The sequence below is a fragment of the Erythrolamprus reginae genome, chromosome 1 (assembly GCF_031021105.1).
Source record: "Erythrolamprus reginae isolate rEryReg1 chromosome 1, rEryReg1.hap1, whole genome shotgun sequence".
In the NCBI taxonomy this organism is placed as follows: Eukaryota; Metazoa; Chordata; class Lepidosauria; order Squamata; family Dipsadidae; genus Erythrolamprus; species Erythrolamprus reginae.
The window spans coordinates 367,195,052-367,214,739 of record NC_091950.1 but is presented as its reverse complement, the minus strand read 5'-3'; the positions used below and the strand labels follow the sequence as shown (position 1 = coordinate 367,214,739).

General features: G+C 42.9%; 1 protein-coding gene across 4 annotated transcripts in view; it reads right to left on the bottom strand.

The window, feature by feature from the left end:
• Window positions 1–14,732, bottom strand: part of UBR2 (ubiquitin protein ligase E3 component n-recognin 2) — a 97,359-nt gene extending 82,627 nt beyond the window's left edge. For all 4 annotated transcript variants that reach the window (XM_070734510.1, XM_070734509.1, XM_070734511.1 and 1 more), the window contains exons 1-5: window positions 14,632–14,732; window positions 11,573–11,832; window positions 4,633–4,711; window positions 2,065–2,178; window positions 467–597 (exon numbers count right to left, since the gene is read on the bottom strand). In XM_070734510.1, coding sequence (XP_070590611.1) covers window positions 467–597; window positions 2,065–2,178; window positions 4,633–4,711; window positions 11,573–11,832; window positions 14,632–14,709 — 662 coding nt within the window. In that variant the 5' untranslated portion in view covers window positions 14,710–14,732. The remainder of the gene's footprint in view (window positions 1–466; window positions 598–2,064; window positions 2,179–4,632; window positions 4,712–11,572; window positions 11,833–14,631) is intronic.
• Between the last annotated feature and the right edge of the window lie 4,956 nt (window positions 14,733–19,688).

Below are 19,688 nucleotides of genomic sequence, written 5' to 3'. Positions count from 1 at the left end.
TGAAATCTGGGCCTGTTTCGATGAACACAAAAGGGATATCCTGGCAGGAATATTGGTTGGGGACCAATGTTTAATTTCCCCACGGCACACCTGAACATGTCTCATGGCACACTAGTGTACTGTGGCACACTGGTTGAAAAACACTGTTCTAGGAGACCTCAAGTAAAGGGTTGCAAAATACTGAGTCAGCAAAAATGACATTGTGGGCCAACTTCCAGAAACTGTAAACGTGGCAGTTTCAGTAGTATGTTGGAGATATTTGGAGAACCTGCACACCTTGTAAGGCTTTTGTCTCCTAGAACTCCCAATTTAGGTACTACTACCTAAACTGCGATTCATGAAGCCACTACAATTCAAGTCACTTTTTACAAATAACTCCTATATAACACATTTTTCTTTTATTATTTAAAAGATCATGTTTTAATAAAACTAATGATCAAGTGCTGTAATTTGGTTTCCTACTTACTCTGTTTCTAAACCTGGTGGCAGCTCGTTTTCCTTTTCCCATGTTAATATATCTACAGCATATTGAAGCACGACGGCAAAAATACCATACACTTTTGTTATCATATCTTCTGGCAAACGCACAACCGGATCCTAAAATAAAAACAATGAAAATATTATTATACAGGAAATTTTACTACCGCACGAATCCCAGCGGCCGATAAGGTCCCACAGAGTTGGCCTTCTCCGGGTCCCGTTGACCAAACAATGTCGTTTGGCGAGGCCCAGGGGAAGAGCCTTCTCTGTGGCGGCCCCGGCCCTCTGGAATCAACTCCCCCCAGAGATGAGAACGGCCCCCACCCTCCTTGTCTTTCGCAAACTACTCAAGACCCACCTTTGTCGCCAGGCATGGGGGAGTTAAGATATTTCTTCCCCTAGGCCATTACAAGTTATGCATGGTATGTTTGTGTGTATGTCTGGTTTTTTTATATAATTAGGGCTTTTAGTTATTTTATTAAATTGGATTGTTACATATTGTCTTTTACTATTGTTGTTAGCCGCCCTGAGTCTGCGGAGAGGGGCAGCATACAAATCCAATAAATAAATAAATAAATACATTTTGTTTATTTTTTCTACCATGATACTCTATAGGAATTATCTTTGGGGACTTATTAATTGACTGTGAATATACCCAAATGAATTTGAATATTTCATTTCATGGCTTTTTTAATATTTATATAATATTCACTAAGCTTGCTTTATTCCTCTTCTATTTTTCAGAATCAAATAAGATATAAAAGGATTCAGATATATGTTAATAACAAGTTTTAGATCAACATTAAAAAATAGGGAAGGGAAAGAAAGGAAACATAACTACAGTATTACCTTAGGTAAAACAAAATGGTTACATTACTCGACTTTTGCTGACCCCAGAACTGAAATGATGCAATATTATCGATTTGTTTATAGATAAGAGATGGAATATGATGAAAAGAAATCAGCTCAAGGTTGACTCAGCCTTCGATCCTTCCGAGGTGGGTAAAACAAGGACCCAGATTATTGAGGGCAATAGGCTGATTCTGTAAACTGCTTAGAGAGGGCTGTAAAAGCACTACGAAGTGGTATATAAGTCTAAAATGCTAAATGCTAATGCTATGCTACACGCATTGAGCTGTGATCCACCACAGTTTATTTCTCAGGAGTGAGAGCCCAAACTGGTATTTTGAAATACCAGTATATTTTATATATTTTAAGAGAAGCTGATAAGTTACTAAAATTGTTTACATTTATGATGGAGAAAGTCATTTTTTTGCATATTTCTTTCCTTTTACTCTACTATTTTCTTATTTGTTTCCTTCCTATTTTCCTTTTTTATTTTCTATATGCTTTTTCTTTTTTTAGTTTGTAAAACTTTTTAATTGAAATGTTTAATAAAATTATTATTAAAAAGTCTTCTCACCAAAAAACCCCAAATCTGCTGTTGTTTGTCCATATAAGATTAAGTAATGAAATTCTATGACAAGTAAGTCAAGGTAGTATAGTCTAAAATTTTACTATCTTCTTAATTCCATACTATATCTCAGCATCACGTACTGTAATTTAGCTGATACATCTTGTTACCTCATCCTCCTGTGTTTCGGAACTACTCTGTTCATGCTTCTGGCAGTAAGAACCTTCTTTCCAAGCTTCAGTGTCACCACAGTCACAGAATCCACCTCCACCTGAAGTTGTCATCTAAAGTATTATTTAAAATGTGCAACAATATTGGTCAAATGAAAACACGAATAAACATTGGTTCAAAAATTAATAACTCTTTACAGTTCTTTAATCCTATTATTCCCTAGGAAAGAATAACAAGATAACCGCTATGTGACATTTTAGAATCCATGCTAAAATCCATGGAGCAGAAGTTGAACATTAATTTTATGGGAAATAAAATTTCCCATACACATTTTCTTCATTATGACCCATTAACGGTCATTCTTAACTAGATTTACAACCACAATTGGGACCAGAATATTGATTGCTAAGCAAGGCAGCATTAAGTGAGTCCAATTTCTAGTTACAGTGGTACCTCAAGATACGAACCCCTCGTCTTACGAACAACTCGTGATACGAACCCGGGGTTCAGAAAAATTTTGCCTCTTCTTACGAACTTTTTTCGAGTTACGAACCGGCGTTCGGAGACTGCTGGGAAGCCGCGCGGCTGTTTTAAAAGGTGACAGCCGGGTGGCGGGGCTTCCCAGAAGCCTCCCGAACTGGAAAAAAGTTCGTAAGAAGAGGCAAAATTTTTCTGAACCCCGGGTTCGGTTCGGGAGGTTGCTGGGAAGCCCCCCAGCGCAGCTGTCACCTTTTAAAACAGCCGCGCGGCTTCCCAGCTGTCTCCCGAAGCCGAATGCGGAAGTTCGGGTTTGGCGTTCGGCTTCGGGAGACAGCTGGGAAGCCGCGCGGCTGTTTTAAAAGGTGACAGCCGCGTTGGGGGGCTTCCCAGAACCCCGCTGAACCCCAAACTTTTGCCGAACTTCCGGGTTCGGGGGGGTGCTGGGAAGCCCCTCAGCGTGGCTGTCACCTTTTAAAACAGCCACGCGGCTTCCCAGCTGTCTCCGAACGCCGAACGCGGAAGTTCAGGTTTGGCGTTCGGCTTCGGGAGACAGCTGGGAAGCCGCGCGGCTGTTTTAAAAGGTCACAGCCGGGCTGGGGGGCTTCCCAGCACCCCCCGAACTCCGAACTTTTGCCGAACTTCTGGGTTCAGGGTTCGGGAGGTTGCTGGGAAGCCCCCCAGGCCGGCTGTCACCTTTTAAAACAGCCGCGCGGCTTCCCAGCAGTCGCCGAACGCCGTTTTTTTGCAGGGTTGTTTTTTGGTTGCACGGATTAATTGACTTTACATTGTTTCCTATGGGAAACAATGTTTCATCTTACGAACCTTTCGTCTTACGAACCTCCTCCTTGCACCAATTAAGTTCGTATCATGAGGTATTACTGTATTTTATTTGCTGAAATTATGAATTATGATACAATAGCTGGACAAATGATTTGTTGGAGGACTGTTTTAGACACACAGTATTGCAAGTTAAATGCCATTTCTTTGAACACTGAGGCAGCGTCCTCCAGAAAGCTCTGCTCATTTATTTAAGGAGGTCTTCCCAGATCATTTGTAGAAAATTCCAGAAGACATTTTTCCCACAACTGAAAACAAAGCTAACAGAAGTGCTCGTAGACATGTCTTCAGGGTATGAGCAATATATGCAGATGATCTGAGAAGGGCTTTGATAGATGTGCTGAATTTGAATCTAAAGAATAAAAGGATTTTTCTGATCTGGCAGGGGCACCCTCATTACACCTGCCAGTTACTCTTTAAAACAGCAGTTCTCAATCTGTGGGTCACAACCCCTTTGGGGGTCAAATGACCCATTCACAGGGATCGCCTAAAACCATTGGAAAACATGTATTTCCGATGGTTTTAGGAACCAAGACACTGCTCCTCTATCCATCTCCAGGTGGGCCCACCCACATGTAAGTGGACTACTGCAATATATATGGGAGACTAGGATAGCGCTATTTCGGCCTTGTTCTGGCCTCATCAGCTAGACATACCCTTACTGGGATTTGATCTATATCTGTACCACGGGAACTTCTGAACATGCACAGAAGCTGAATTTCTGGCACTGCGCATGCATTGCCATCTTGTTTTTAGCTATTTTTGCAAATTTTTTAAAAACAATTTCAGCCTGCGCATGTGTGCACCGAGACACAGGTGAAGCAAACCAGCAGTGAGGGAAGTTAGAATCCCCCCCTGAGTTTCCTAATAATTTTATTATTTTATGGTTGGGGGTCACCACAACATGAGGAACTGTATTAAAGGATCACAGCACTAGGAAGATTGGGAACCACTGAAAAGAATGTCACCTTTCCCATGCCTTGCAAGTAGCAACAGCTTATTTAAAAAGCAGCTTATGGTACATTGAAGGTGGTCGTGCATGATCCTTGCACTCTTCAGGTCCAAATACTACACACTTCTAGTTTTCAAAATAGCCTCAGTGAGCCTTTTGGAAATCACAAATATTTCAGTGTATTTAGGTTAGCATTCTTTTTGGTTTTATTGGTAATGTCTGGCAATGATTTGCACAGCCCTATAAAGCATAAACTCAAAGTAAAAAATTCACAAGAGTAATAGGCAAACTGACTAACCCTATATCGATGATCCCTGTGAACACTTCCCAGAAAGCATTCCATGCATAATACACAAGTTGAATCAACTGCACAGTCTCTGGTGGAGGAAAAAAGAAAAGGAAATGTATTTATTTTATTTTTATTTATTCTATTTTTATGCCGCCCTTCTTAGACTCAGGGCAGCTTACAACATGTTAGCAATAGCACTTTTTAACAGAGACAGCATAATGCCCCCACAATCCGGGACCTCATTTTACCCACCTCGAAATGAACAAAAATATTTCAAGTGCTCAAGAAAATAAAAACAATGGGAGTAATTCAGGCCATTCTATACTCATGGAAATCCTATTCATAACTAAGGGCAACAAAATGGGAGTTGGAGGGAGAAAAAAATGAGGAGGGGGATTAGACATACTGTGTATATATTTCCACCAATGATTTTTGTCCTTCACTCATTCATTTCTAAGAATAAGCAGCAGTAGTTTTAATTATTTATGTTATGAAAATATGAAAAAAGTTGTTAACTCATGAAATAGACAATATTTTAGGTAATACAGTGGTACCTCGCTTTGTGGCTGGCGCCTTCACTTTGGTGACTCCTCAGTTTGGCTGAAACCAAGTTGATTCGGCCGGGGCGAAGCACCCCCTTTTGCCTTTCCATGCCCAGACACTCCAGGAGGCAACCTCGCGCTGGGTGTATGGAAGGCAGTGCGAGGGAGTCACCACAGGGAAGGCGGCAGCTACAAAACGAGTGAACAAGAGGAGAGGGGAGCCCTTCAGCATGGAAAGGAAGAAGAAGCTGGTAGCAGCAGCAGCAGCCGCCACCGCTGCATTTTGGTCAAAGGAGTGGCAGGTTCCCCCCTCTCGCCCTCCTGGATTTCTCTCTCTGGTGCAGTGTATGGGAGGCAGCCTCGCGCCGGGTCATGAGGAAAATGCTCCGTTCACTCTGGGCTGCACAGAGTGAAGGGAGCATTTCTTTTCTCTGGGCACTAGCAGAAGTTTATTCCCTCTCCAAGTGCCCAGGGAAAGAAAAATGCTTCTTTCGCTCTAGACTGCCAAAGCCTCCTTAAGCTCCACTGAAAGGTTCCTCTGGCAGCCCAGAAAAGCCCAAGATGGCTTGGATTAAAGGGGGAATGCTAGGAAACTGGCCGGGCCTTTGTGCCACTCTCAAATTTCCTGTGAAATTTTTCTGGGCTCGTGTTTTTAAGTAGAAAATGGTTCTTAAGTAGAGGCAAAAACACTTGAACACCTGGTTCTTATCAAGAAACGTTCTTAAGTAGAGGTGTTCTTAGGTAGAGGTACCATTGTAGTTTGTTTTTTAAAAAACATACATTATTACAAGTTATGATCAAAATCGAGGCCAACAATTTCCACTGCTAAGCAAGACAATTGTTAAGTCAATTTTACCCCATTTTATAACCTTTCTTGCCACATTTATTTATTTATTTAAATTTATAAGCCACCCATCTCCTAACGGACTCAGGGTGACATACAACAATAAAAAATACAAAATTTCAAACCCCAATATTAAAAGCATTCTCTCATTCATTACTATTGGCCGGAGCAGAGTGTATTACTCAATGGCCCTAGGCCTCCCAGCAAAGCCTTCTTTTTAAAGCCTTTCAGAAGGCCAGGAGGATCTCTGTGGGGAGTTGGCTTGCCTAGACTCGTTGCTCCAGAGATTGCGGGTTGCGAGTCCCTCCTGGTGAAGTTGGACTTAGGGGTCCAGGTGGGCTTGTTTCTCACGTACCTGCCTCCCAGCTGCGTGTCACAAGCCCTGCCTGTGCTACTCGAGGAGGTAGCCGGGTTGGCGGTGGGGTTCCCCAGACTTATTGTCTTGGGGGACTTTAACCTGCCATCGCTCGGTGAAACCTCTGGACTGGCACAGGAGTTCATGGTCACCATGACAGCCATGGACCTGACCCAAGTAGTACAGGGTCCGACTCACGAGGGGGGGCATGCACCCGACATGGTATTCCTCTCTGAGCAACTGAGTAATGGTCTGAGACTAAGGAGCTTAGAAGTGTTGCCTTTGTCATGGTCGGACCATTTTCTACTGCGGCTTGACTTCCTGGCTCCAATCCTTCCCCGCAGGGAGGCGGAACCGATTAAGCTGTTCCGCCCCAGATGCCTGATGGACCCAGAGGGCTTTCAGAAGGCGCTTGGGGTTATTCCAGATACACTCGTACACAGTTCGGCAGAGTCTCTGGCTGAGGCCTGGAACAAAGCTGCAGCAGAGGCTCTTGACCGAATTGCGCCGTTGCGACCTCTCCGCGGCACTAGACCCCGTAGAGCTCCATGGTTCAACGAGGAGCTCCGGGAGTTGAAACGCCAGAAGAGACGTCTAGAGAAGCAATGGAGGAAGAGTAAGTCTGAATCCGAACACTTGTAAGAGCACATGTTAAGACTTACAAAGTGGCGCTCAAGGCGGCAAGATGCGCATATCATTCCGCCTTGATTGCATCAGCGGAATCCCGCCCGGCCGCTCTGTTTAGGGTGACCCGCTCCCTTCTTAATCAGGGGGGAGTTGGGGAGCCCTTGCAGAGTAGTGCCGAGGATTTTAACACGTTTTTCGCTGATAAAATCGCTCGGATCCGAGCGGACCTCGACTCTAATTGGAATACAGTCGACTGACAACAAGTCAGTTGAGGTGACTGGGGCACGTACTTGTCCACCTGTCTGGGAAGAGTTTGATCTGGTGACACCTGATGAAGTGGACAAGGCCATTGGAGCTGTGAGTTCCGCCACCTGTTTACTGGATCCGTGTCCCTCCTGGCTGGTTTCGGCCAGCAGGGAGGTGACACGGAGCTGGGTCCAGGAGATTGTCAACGCTTCTTTGGGGAGGGGGTCCTTTCCGGATCCCTACAAGGAGGCACTTGTGCGCCCCCTCCTCAAGAAGCCTTCCCTGGACCCAGCCATTCTCAATAACTATCGACCAGTCTCCAACCTTCCCTTTATGGGGAAGGTTGTTGAGAAGGTGGTGGCGCTCCAGCTCCAGCGGTCCTTGGAAGAAGCCGATTATCTAGGTCCTCAGCAGTCAGGATTCAGGCCTGGCTACAGCACGGAAACTGCTTTGGTCGCACTGATGGATGATCTCTGGCGGGCCCGGGACAGGGGTTTATCCTCTGTCCTGGTGCTTCTTGACCTCTCAGCGACTTTCGATACCATCGACCATGGTATTCTTCTGCGCCGGCTGGAGGGGTTGGTAGTGGGAGGCACTGTCCTTCAGTGGTTCTCCTCCTACCTCTCTGGTCGGTCGCAGTCGGTGTTAGTGGGGGGTCAGAGGTCGACCTTTAGGTTACTCCCTTGTGGGGTGCCTCAGGGATCGGTCCTCTCCCCCCTAATATTTAATATCTACATGAAACCGCTGGGTGAGATCATCCAAGGGCATGGGGTGAGGTATCATCAGTATGCAGATGATACCCAGCTTTACATCTCCACCCCTTGTCCAGTTAGTGAAGCAGTGGATGTGATGTGCCGGTGCCTGGAGGCTGTTGGGGTCTGGATGGGTGTCAACAGACTCAAGCTCAACCCGGATAAGACGGAGTGGCTGTGGGTTTTGCCTCCCAAAGACAATTCCATCTGTCCGTCCATCACCCTGGGGGTGGAGTCACTAACCCCCTCAGAGAGGGTTCGCAACTTGGGCGTCCTCCTCGATCCACAGCTCACATTAGAGAAACATCTTTCAGCTGTGGCGAGGGGGGCGTTTGCCCAGGTTCGCCTGGTGCACCAGTTGCGACCCTATTTGGACTGGGAGTCACTGCTCACAGTCACTCATGCCCTCATCACCTCGAGGCTCGACTACTGTAATGCTCTCTACATGGGGCTACCTTTGAAAAGTGTTCGGAAACTTCAGATCGTGCAGAATGCAGCTGTGAGAGCTATCATGGGCTTTCCTAAATATGCCCATGTCACACCAACACTCCGCAGTTTGCATTGGTTGCCGATCAGTTTCCGGTCACAATTCAAAGTGTTGGTTATGACCTATAAAGCCCTTCATGGCACCAGACCAGAATATCTCCGGGACCGCCTTCTGCCGCACGAATCCCAGTGACCAGTTAGGTCCCACAGAGTTGGCCTTCTCCGGGTCCCGTCAACTAAACAATGTCGTTTGGCGGGACCCAGGGGAAGAGCCTTCTCTGTGGCGGCCCCGACCCTTTGGAACCAACTCCCCCCAGATATCAGAGTTGCCTCCACCCTCCTAGCCTTTCGTAAGCTCCTTAAAACCCACCTCTGTCGTCAGGCATGGGGGAATTGACATGTTCCCTCCCTCTAGGCTTATAAAATTTATGCATGGTATGCTAGTGTGTATGATTGGTTTTAATTTGTGGTGTTTTTTAAATTAACTTAAATATTAGATTTGTTTTACATTGTATTGTTATTGCTGTGAGCCGCCCTGAGTCTGCGGAGAGGGGCGGCATACAAATCTGATTAAATTTAAACTTGTCTCCAGAGACTGGAGCCACCACAGAGAAGGCCCTTCTCCACAGCCCTGCCAACCAGATATATCAAAATATAGAAACATAGAAGATTGACGGCAGAAAAAGACCTCATGGTCCATCTAGTCTGCCCTTATACTATTTCCTGTATTTTATCTTAGGATGGATATATGTTTATCCCCAGCATGTTTAAATTCAAAAAATTGTATGCTTATTTTTTATTCTAAGAAAAAGCATATACAGTGATCCCCCGATCATTGCGAGGGTTCCGTTCCAGGACCCCTAGCAATGATCGGGTTTTCGCGAAGTAGCGCTGCGGAAGTAAAAACACCATCTGAGCATGCGCAGATGGTGTTTTTACTCCCGCAGCGCCAGCGAGGAGCCGAAGATTGGGGTTCCTGTTTTAAAACGTCGCCGCCAGCATGGGCGGCTTGCCAGCACCCCCCCCGGACCCCCAACCCGGGTTTGGGGGGCTGCTAGGAAGCCGCCCATGCCGGCGGCGACGTTTTAAAACAGCCGCGCGGCTTTCCAATGAGTCCCGAAGACAAACGTCAAACTTCCGCGTTTGTCTTCGGGACTCATTGGAAAGCCGCGCGGCTGTTTTAAAACATCGCCGCCGGCATGGGCGGCTTGCCAGCATCCCCCCCCCGAACCCGGGTGAGCAGCGAGCGAACGGCGGGTGGCCGGGCGAAGGGCGGGCGAGCGGCGAAGGGCGGGCGAGCGGGTGCTGGGGAGGACTTCTCGCCCTCCCGCCAGCAAGAGGGGGAGCGAACGGCGTGGGCAGGCTGCGGACAAGCCGTTCGCTCGGGCCGCTTCCCATCTGAGTACTCAGCTGGGAAGCGGCCCGAGCGAACGGCGTGGGCGGGAGAAGGGCGCGCGAGCCACGGGCGCGCGGGCAGGCAGGCTGCGGACAAGCCGTTCGCTCGGGCCGCTTCCCATCTGAGTACTCAGCTGGGAAGCGGCCCGAGCGAACGGCGTGGGCGGGAGAAGGGCGTGCGAGCCGCGGGCGCGCGGGCAGGCAGGCTGCGGACAAGCCGTTCGCTCGGGCCGCTTCCCAGCTGAGTACTCAGCTGGGAAGTGGCCCGAGCAAAGCGGCAGCAGCGAGGAGTTTGCGTGGGCGGTGGGGAAACTCCTCGCTGATGCCCGCCAAGAGGGGGAAGACCTAGGGAAGCCGCCCAGCAGCTGATCTGCCCGGCGCCATCTACGCATGCGTGCCCATAGAAAAAAAAGGGCACGCATGCGCAGATGGTGTTTTGACTTCCGGGTTCAAAAATCGCAAATTACCCTGTTCGCAATGGTCGGAAACGCAATAACCGGGGGATCACTGTACTATTACATTTCCTTTAGCAGAAAATTCCTTTCTACCATACTAATTAAAATTGCCTGTTGAGAAAGGTTGTTTTATTTTCTCAACTTTAAGGCATATACAGGGTACTTTTATCTTTGTTTATAAAGTAAAATAAGGAATTTCAGAATTCAGCTCTACTCTAGACCCAGCTTGAAAGTTACTGTATGATTATATTGAAATCCTGGCAAGTGTACACATTATTGTTTGTATGATGATATGTTTTAATATCTGCACTTCATGTTAAAAACACCTAGAGAAAACATTGGGTCACAGGTATATTTAATTTTTTACATTTGAAAAAGTATGTATTGACAACCTTAATTTTAAAATAACCATATATCAACCTGGTGTCAAACCCAGGTTGTCATGGCACCATCACGTGACATATAGGGACTTTTCCCCTTCACTAAACTGGGTGGGGGTGGGGCCAGCATGTGACTTATCTGGCCCTGGGCTGCAAGTTTAACACCCCTGTCATATATTTTATTGTCTTGAACAAATTCATAAAGATGTTTTACAAACGTCTGAATAATCTAACATTTGATTCGATTACTATATCCTAGATATTCAACTATGCATTATTATTTGGTCTTTTTGGTCCTGATGCTACCACTACTTCCAAAATTCAGTATCTGTTTAACATTTTGGACAAACTTCATATCATTAGTCACAGTTACTTGATGCTATAGAATATATTATTTATCTGACTGATAAAAATATTTTGTTCCTGTAGGGTGATGACTGCTTTTAAATCTGTAATTTATTTATTTTCATGTTAAAATGAGTTTAAAACAGTAGAAAATGTTACCTCCTTCTACACTGACAGTCATAGAATCTCATGGGTCATAAGGTTGATAAAAGAAGGGTGTAAGGCTCTGTGTTCCATTAAGCACATGAAAAATTATTATTTTATCTAATTTTTATTACTATTTTCATAGTACACTTAACTAATAGTTATTAAGTTCCAAAATACAATTTTATTAGAATGCCAATAATTTCTTCTCTAATTATCAAGATACCATAAGGATGGTTTCAATATTACATAACAACCACTTAACTGATTTTAGTAACATACCGATGTAAACATGCTAAGGTTAAAGGATAGTTTAAAATAAATGATTTAATAAAATAATAATATTTTAATAAAATAAAATAAATGATTAGTAGTTACCTGCAAGAATAGGTAGGTTCTCCAACTTTAAAAACCCGGCCACAAAGATGTGAAGGTTTGTTTGCTTGTTCAAGTTTTTGAAAGCCATAAGTAGGGTCTTCACCACAAAGATACCATTCCATTGGACCCAGAAGAACATGTTGTGCAAGCATATCTTCTCTTTCAGGAGCTGGATTGGGACCCCTGCAGTAAATTTGGGGCACATAATAGGCTAGGTGCTTGTATATTTCTTTAGGAAGATCAGATGCTTGCAGCCAGTTCTTCAAGAAAAAAGTGGAAAAAAGTATAACATTAAAATAAGATTCAACTGCACTAAAGTTTTAATAATAAAAGCTACTTAGGGTTGTTTCCAGATAATTCATTCTATTCTTTCTATGCTAATAAAATAGTGCACCTTGCCTATGTTTCTGCTTGTCAACTACTACAATGAAATCCAAAAATCCAGAGTAACTGAATAAAGCAGCAAATTATGGAACATCATGATAAAGCATAAAAATAATGCTGCTGTCACTCCTTGATCTTTCGGTAGCATAACATTGTAACTTTTGTATAATTGAGATAAGCAAAGATGAATTAAAGTGACCTATATTCATCAAAAGCTGCTGATATTTCAATCTATATACATTTATTACAATCTTATCCTATCTAATTACAGGATATGATTTTTCCAATATACTAATTGATGTCTGGTAGTTTATTTTAACTTTATTTTTTATTTATGTACAGAGCGTACCTCTATTATGTTTTGTCAAATTCAGATTTTCTGTTTATAATTTAAAACATTCTTATTCAGTCATAAAATAAATCGGATTCGTCTTAGTACCAAGATAAGGCTACAACTACTCTAAGTTCCTTTGTATTCTCAAATTTTGACAAATTTTAGTAATAACAGCAGGATGATTTCTCACTAGGCTTTAATAGAAAATTCAAGAAAAAGGAAATCAGTGCGTAAATCTTCTGAAAAATTAATATAATTATTAAAATAATTTATATAATTCCAAAATAAAATTTAAAAATGACTGAAAATTCTAGTCTTCCCAACTTCATTAATATTACAACTACTGTGTTTTTTGCAGTCTTTGGCTACTACTCTCTGTGTGTGTTTGTGTGTATGTGTGTGCGGGTGTGTTCCCACTCGTAAATGCGTTCAAATGCACACAAATACATGACACGGGGAAAATTTATTACATACATAGTATGAGAAAAATCCTCTTAAAATATACCAAGTTTTCATTTTCTTTTACATAATGCATACATTACCTAACACTGTTAAAACCAGGTAAAGCTATAAAAGCATTCAAAAGTCTGCAAGAGCAATATATTTTAGGAAAACTGAACTATCCCATTGTAATCCTATATCTGTTTTTTTTTATCAATATTTCAGAAAACACATTGTTAAAATATGTATCAGCTTTATGTTAATATAATATTGAAATGCTATACATAACTATTTAGAATAAGCTCTACACTGGACTTTTTGGATACAATGAAGCTTAATGAATAACATTAATTATTGTTACCATGTATTTTACTAAAAAAAAATCTTCAAAATGGAAGTTTACCTAAGGCAGAGGTAGGAAAAGTTGGCTCTTCTATGACTTGTGGACAATCATGCTAGCTCAGGAATTCTGGGAGCTGAAGTTCACAAGTCATAGAAGAGCCAACTTTGCCTACCCATGACCTAAGGATTTAATGTTGTACAGTCCAAAATAAATATTATAATTAAATACATATATTAAGTTCACAAAACAACTATGTTAAAAGACTAATTCTCCTTGTATCCATATTTACTGTCATCTAATATTATATTACTAAATACTAAGTACTAATATTATAGGGTGGGGTGTTTTTCTGTTTGTTTGTTTGTTTGTTTGTTTGTTTTGGAAAAATCTTGACCAGCAACCATAGTCTGCTGCCACTCCAAAATAAAGCAAGCAAAACACTTCTTTCAATTCTCTGCTTCAATCCTTGTAGGCAACAACCTATGTTTATTAATTCATTTACAAGGCTCAGATCTTGGTCTGGATTCTTTGAACCCAGCGGTACAAATCAAGAGTTAGAATACACCCCTGGTTCCCAATGTGGGGCCCACGCCCCACAGAGGGACAATTTTTAATAGGGGCAATTGGAACTTTGTTTAAACTAAGTTAATGGACTTTTAAGGCTTCCTCCACATGGTAGGAGTTCAGTTTTTGAATAGTAAGACTTACATGTCACAGGAAGAGGAGCATGAGGATTTTAGAGTTGCTTAGGTGGGGCATGGGCAAAAAAAAAGGTTGGGAACCACTGGAATACACTGTCCTATAGTCTCACCTATATCTCCTATTCTAACTCTTCTATCCATTATATCTCTTCTACCTATTGTATCTCTTTTATGTCTTATATTTTCTGCTATTCTCTCTAGTTATATTTTACTCCTATATTTCTCTTCTATACTCTCTTTAATACATTCTACTAGTATATATCCTCTATTATTATTGTGTATTATTGTGTATTGGACAAAACAAATAAATAAAATAATTGCCTAGGTTGACCAAATGATAATTATCTCCCCCTCCTCCCTAGCCGGTCAAAAGTTAGGACTCTCCCTCCGTCCCTCCTCCAAACCGTCGCTTTTGTAAACAATTTTTGCCTCCACATTTCTCTTCCAAAAGGGAAATCGTCGCTTCTCTTTCCTTGATGACGGTTAGGAATTCAGTCCTCTTTTCTGCCACCGATGTACTGAATCTCTTGCTCTCTTGCTGCGAGCTCTTCACGCTCAGAAGCTCCCTGGATCTCACCTGGATCTCCCCTCTCCAGGGCATACACCACCCCACCCCACCCGACCCGTCATCTCCTCTCCTCCACCCGCCTGTTTGTTCCAACCACAGGCCCGGCAGCCCGACTCCTTTCGAGGCTCCTCTGCCTGCCATCCTTTTGCTTCTCCCCAGTTCCGACACACCACCTGTCTCGGGTCCCCGTCCGTTTCTCGCTTCGCCTCGCCCGCTCCGCGTCGCTCGGAGCCCCGGCGGCAGAGGCGAGATTCCGCCCGCTGTTTTCTGGGAGGCGGGTCGGCTTACCAGGGCAATTTCCTCGGAGGAACATTCCAGCAAGCTTCTGTCCAGGGCCTGGACTTCTGTCTCCATATCGGACGCCATCTTCTTCTCCTTCCCTCCCCCCACCCCCCTTTTCCACCTCCGTCGCCAAGTAAGTGACACCCGGAACCGGCCCCTTGCCAGCCCCTCTATCGGGAGAACCCGCTTCCGTTCGGCTCTTCCACTTCAATGCCGTTCCTCTTCAAACGCCCTCCAAGCTATGGGGAAATCACTCTTGTTCTTATGAAGTGTCGCCTCCCGCCGGAAGAGAATCCATTTTAGGATTCGCGCGGGGCACTTCGGGAGATGTAGTTGTTGCTCTGACGAAAGGCAGGTGCGGCTCTGGATAAGGAGGCTGCCAAACTTCGGGCAAGTTTGCCGGCTTTTGCGCTGACGTTCTGAACGCTTGTCCGGATTTTCGTAGCACACACACACCCCGCCCGATTCAGCAGTGCAAGATGAAAGCTGCTCTGCCAACCTATTCTCCAAAGCACCTGAGGGCAGAACAAGAAGCAATGGGTGGAAACTAAACAAGGAGAGAAACAACTTAGAACTGAGGAGAAATCTCCTGACAGTTAGAACAATGAATCAGTGAAACAGCTTGCCTCCAGAAGTTGTGAATGCTCAAACACTGGAAGTTTTTAAGAAGATGTTGGATAACTATTTGTCTGAAGTAGTGTAGGGTTTCCTGCCTAAGCAGGGGGTTGGACTAGAAGACCTCCAAGGTCCCTTCCAACTCTGATATTGTTGCTGTTATTTATGATGATGATGATGTAGTCCATTTCGTACAGCTCCCACTCCAGAGCGACTTCCAAGGCTTTACTGTCCTCGTTTCTCAAAACAAGAGAATATCCGAGAATAATAAATGGAAGCCCTTTGCACATGTATACAATGGGGAAATTCTGCTACATTTCTGTAGTCTGCATAAGCACACCACTGTGCCTACTGTCCCTGTCCTATGACTGTATGACTGTAACTTGTTGCTTGCATCCTAAGATTTTTATTAATACAGTACTGTATTGATTGTTTCTTCATTGCTTATTTGACCCCTATGACAATCATTAAGTGTTGTACCACATGATTCTTGACAAATGTATCTTTTTCTTATATGTAGGCTGAGAGCATATGCACCAAGACAAGTTCCTTGTGTGTCCAATCACACTTGGCCAATAAAATTATATTATATTATATTGTCCTATTTTATCATTACTTTTTACTCATGTTTAACAAACTACTACTAGTATACATGTTTGACAAATAAATAAAATAAAATAAATAAATTTTATATTACTCAAGAGCATATAGCCTTTCTAGTACATTTGGCCAATTATTATTCAGCACGGTCTTTTTCAAGATATTCTGTTTCATTACAAGTAGTAGATCTATTTGGAGCTGTCTTTTTCTTCTTTACCTTTTTGGGCATCACCGATTTTTGCAATCTTATTACATATGAAAATAGCGGTTTGCTGTTTCATCCTGTAGGGGGCAACAGGGTATAAATATTTTAAGTGGGCATATGCAGAATTACATAAGCATCACATATTACTGTGTACGATGGCCTTTTACTTTTATGTATCTATACTAAGGCAGAATATAAATCATGTCATGCTTATATAAGAATGACCGATGTTTAGGATACTTTATTCATGTAAGTTTTTTCATTCCAGGAAATTGCTGAAAGAATCTGGGTAAAATTAAAGGGAATTCAAAAGAACAGTGGCATAGTTGTGAGAAATTTCTTCACTGTACCTGAAATATGTTTCTAAATTAACTTAGAAAGTTCTCAGGAGTGCAGGATCACCTCAATGAGACTTCAGCTATCATGATTATCTGCTGGAAACCTGAGTCACCTGAGATTTCTCTTTTGCTAGTACAGTATTTGCATTTTGTAAAAGTTGAAGAAAAAACAAAGGGAAGTCCAGTCTGACCAATACTGAATAACAATGAAATTGATTGATGCAATGACAATGTCAACAACCTATGAAGAAAGCAGCTAAGGGAGAAGGGAAGAGATGGGAATATATGCCTGCATACCTTGAGCTTCAGGAAGGGAGACCTTAGTTAATCTTAGTAAAAGGTATAAATTTATCATGCTGTAAAGTGATAAGGACTAAACTAGTTGAGGGGGATAGATTCTAAAAAATTAGATAGGAAAAATACAGGCAGGAACAATCCCTTAAAGGCCTTTATGTTGGTGCAGTTAAGGCAGAGGTCACAACCCCCGGGCCATAGACCACAGCCCGCCAGGAACATGCAAGTGAGCAAAGCCCCATCTATACACATGTGAGATCCAGGCACTACATGAAACCAAGTCCCCCCTCCCTCCCGGTCGATAGAAAAACCACCCTCCATGGAACTGGTTCCTGGAGCCCAAAAGGTTAAGAGCCACTGAGCTAAGGCATCAGGCTGCAAACTGGGAGACTGTAAATTCTAGTTCCATTTTAGGCACAGAGAGTGATTAGTCAGTTTCTCTCAGCCCTAGGAAGGAGGCAATGGCAAATCTCTTCTGAAAAACCTTAACCAAGAAAACTGTAGGGACATGTCCTAACACTTTCTGAGAAAGAGAGAGGATTGATGGAGGAAAAATGAAGAAATGGCCAGCTTGATATCATGATCATATTGCCCACAAGATCATATGCTGCAACGTCCTGCCTGTCGGCGACTACTTCAGCTTCAACCACAACAACACAAGAGCACACAACAGATTTAAACTTAATATTAACCGCTCCAAACTTGACTGTAAAAAATATGACTTCAGTAACCGAGTTGTTGAAGCGTGGAACTCATTACCTGACTCCATAGTGTCATCTCCAAACCCCTAACACTTTAACCTTGGATTATCCACGGTTGACCTATCCAGATTCCTAAGAGGTCAGTAAGGGACGAGTACAAGTGCACAAGAGTGCCTTCCATCCCCTGTCCTATTGCTCTCCTATATCTCCTATACTGTTTTATTGTCGCTGTTAGCCGCCCCGAGTCTCTGGAGAGGGGCGGCATACAAATCCAATAAATAAATAAATAATAATAAATAAATACCTTTCTTCTATTCCTATATCTCTTCTTCTATTCTTTCATTGATATGTTCTATTCCTATAACTTCTCTTCTATTCTTTCTTAGATATATTTTACTACGAGTATCTCCTCTATAACCTTCATCATGTATTTTACTATGTGTATACCCACTAAAACCCTCATTGTGTATTGGACAAAATCAATAATAAATAAATAAATAAATAAATGATTAAAGGCACTGTTAGAAACTAGGACACTATAAATTTTAATCCTGCCTTAGACACAAAATGCAGCATTTGGAAGAATGAAAAAAACTTCCAAAACTTTTGCTATGAGAACTGTGTGGACTTCTCCGGGCAGTAAAGTCAGGAGTCAAGACTGACTAAGGCACAGTGTCTGTCCATCTGTCTGCTTGCCTATGAATGAACAAAAAGCTCAGTGAAAAAAGTAGAAGCAAAAAGAAAAGACTGTATATAAAAAATAGAAGTAGACTAATTTACTAAAATTGAATGTATGCTCAGGTTTGAACTGGGAGTTCTTGATGCTGTACAGGTGTGGTTGCTTGCTTGCAAACATTTTATGACCTGACTAGATAACATCATCAGTGCTAGTTTGTGTGGGGTTTGTTTCCTGTTTATTTACAGTAGCTTGTCCTGTCAGAGCTGGTGAGGGTGTGGTTTTCTCCAGAGTAGTTCCTTGATTACAGTATTGTTTCCTGCTTTATTGTTTATGTGCTATTCATTCTGCTTATATGGGTGTTGGCTGCTGGGGAGAATGTGTTCCTTCTAAGCTTTTTATTGTCTCTTTTGAATAGTACATAAATGTAACTCTTCTCTATCACTAGCACTAGGTGAAATCCAGCTCAGAGGTGGTTTTATTTATTATGTATTTATTTTATTTAGATTTGTATGCCGCCCCTCTCCGCAGACTCGGGGTGGCTCACAACAAAATAAAACAATTAATGACAAATCTAAATTATAGTTTAAAATATTTAAAAAAACACATTTACTAAGCAAACATACATACAAACATACCATGCATAAATTGTATATGCCCGGGGCAGATGTCTCAGTTCCCCCATGCCTGACGACAAAGGTGGGTTTTAAGGAGCTTACGAAAGGCAAGGAGAGTAGGAGCAGTTCTAATCTCTGGGGGGAGTTGGTTCCAGAGAGTCGGGGCCGCCACAGAGAAGGCTCTTCCCCTGGGGCCCGCCAACCGACATTGTTTAGTTGACAGGACCCGGAGAAGGCCCCTCTTACCTTTCCTACCAATGCACATTTAAGCACCCTGTGGGCCTTGAGTTTGACAACCCTGGTCTAAAACAAGCATATTATAAATACAGAAAGGGCACAAATTAATAGGGCAGTTAGAGGGATTAGTAAAGGTGGTCCAACTACAAAATTCATTTTTTCTAGTTCTGAGAACAGAAAATGGGCTTCTATCTGAACTTCCCCTTCCTCTTCCAAAAGGTGCATATACCTTTCAGGTAGATTTCTAATTGAAAAAAACCCCTCCATTCATAACATTAGGAGGACATTGAGATTCTTTTCATGTTTTTGCTTCCATTACATGACACTTCAGGCAAGTGCATTCTGGGAGCTCAATTTACCATATGCAATGCTAATTTGGATGGAGGGGGCATGTTTTCACATTGCCATTTAGGGGTACTGAGTGTAGATTAATGAGAAATTATTAATATTATTATTGTTGTTGTTGTTTATTAGATTTGTATATTCTCCAAAAACAAAGCACGGCATAACAAAATTGATATAGAAGTGCAGAATGCAGCTGCGAGAGCAGTCATGGGCTTCCCTAAATATGCCCATGTTACACCAACACTCCGCCGTCTGCATTGGTTGCCGATCAATTTCCGGTCACAATTCAAAGTGTTGGTTATGACCTTTAAAGCCCTTCATGGCATCGGACCAGAATATCTCCGAGACCGCCTTCTGCCGCACGAATCCCAGCGACCGATTAGGTCCCACAGAGTGGGCCTTCTCCGGGTCCCGTCAACTAAACAATGTCGGTTG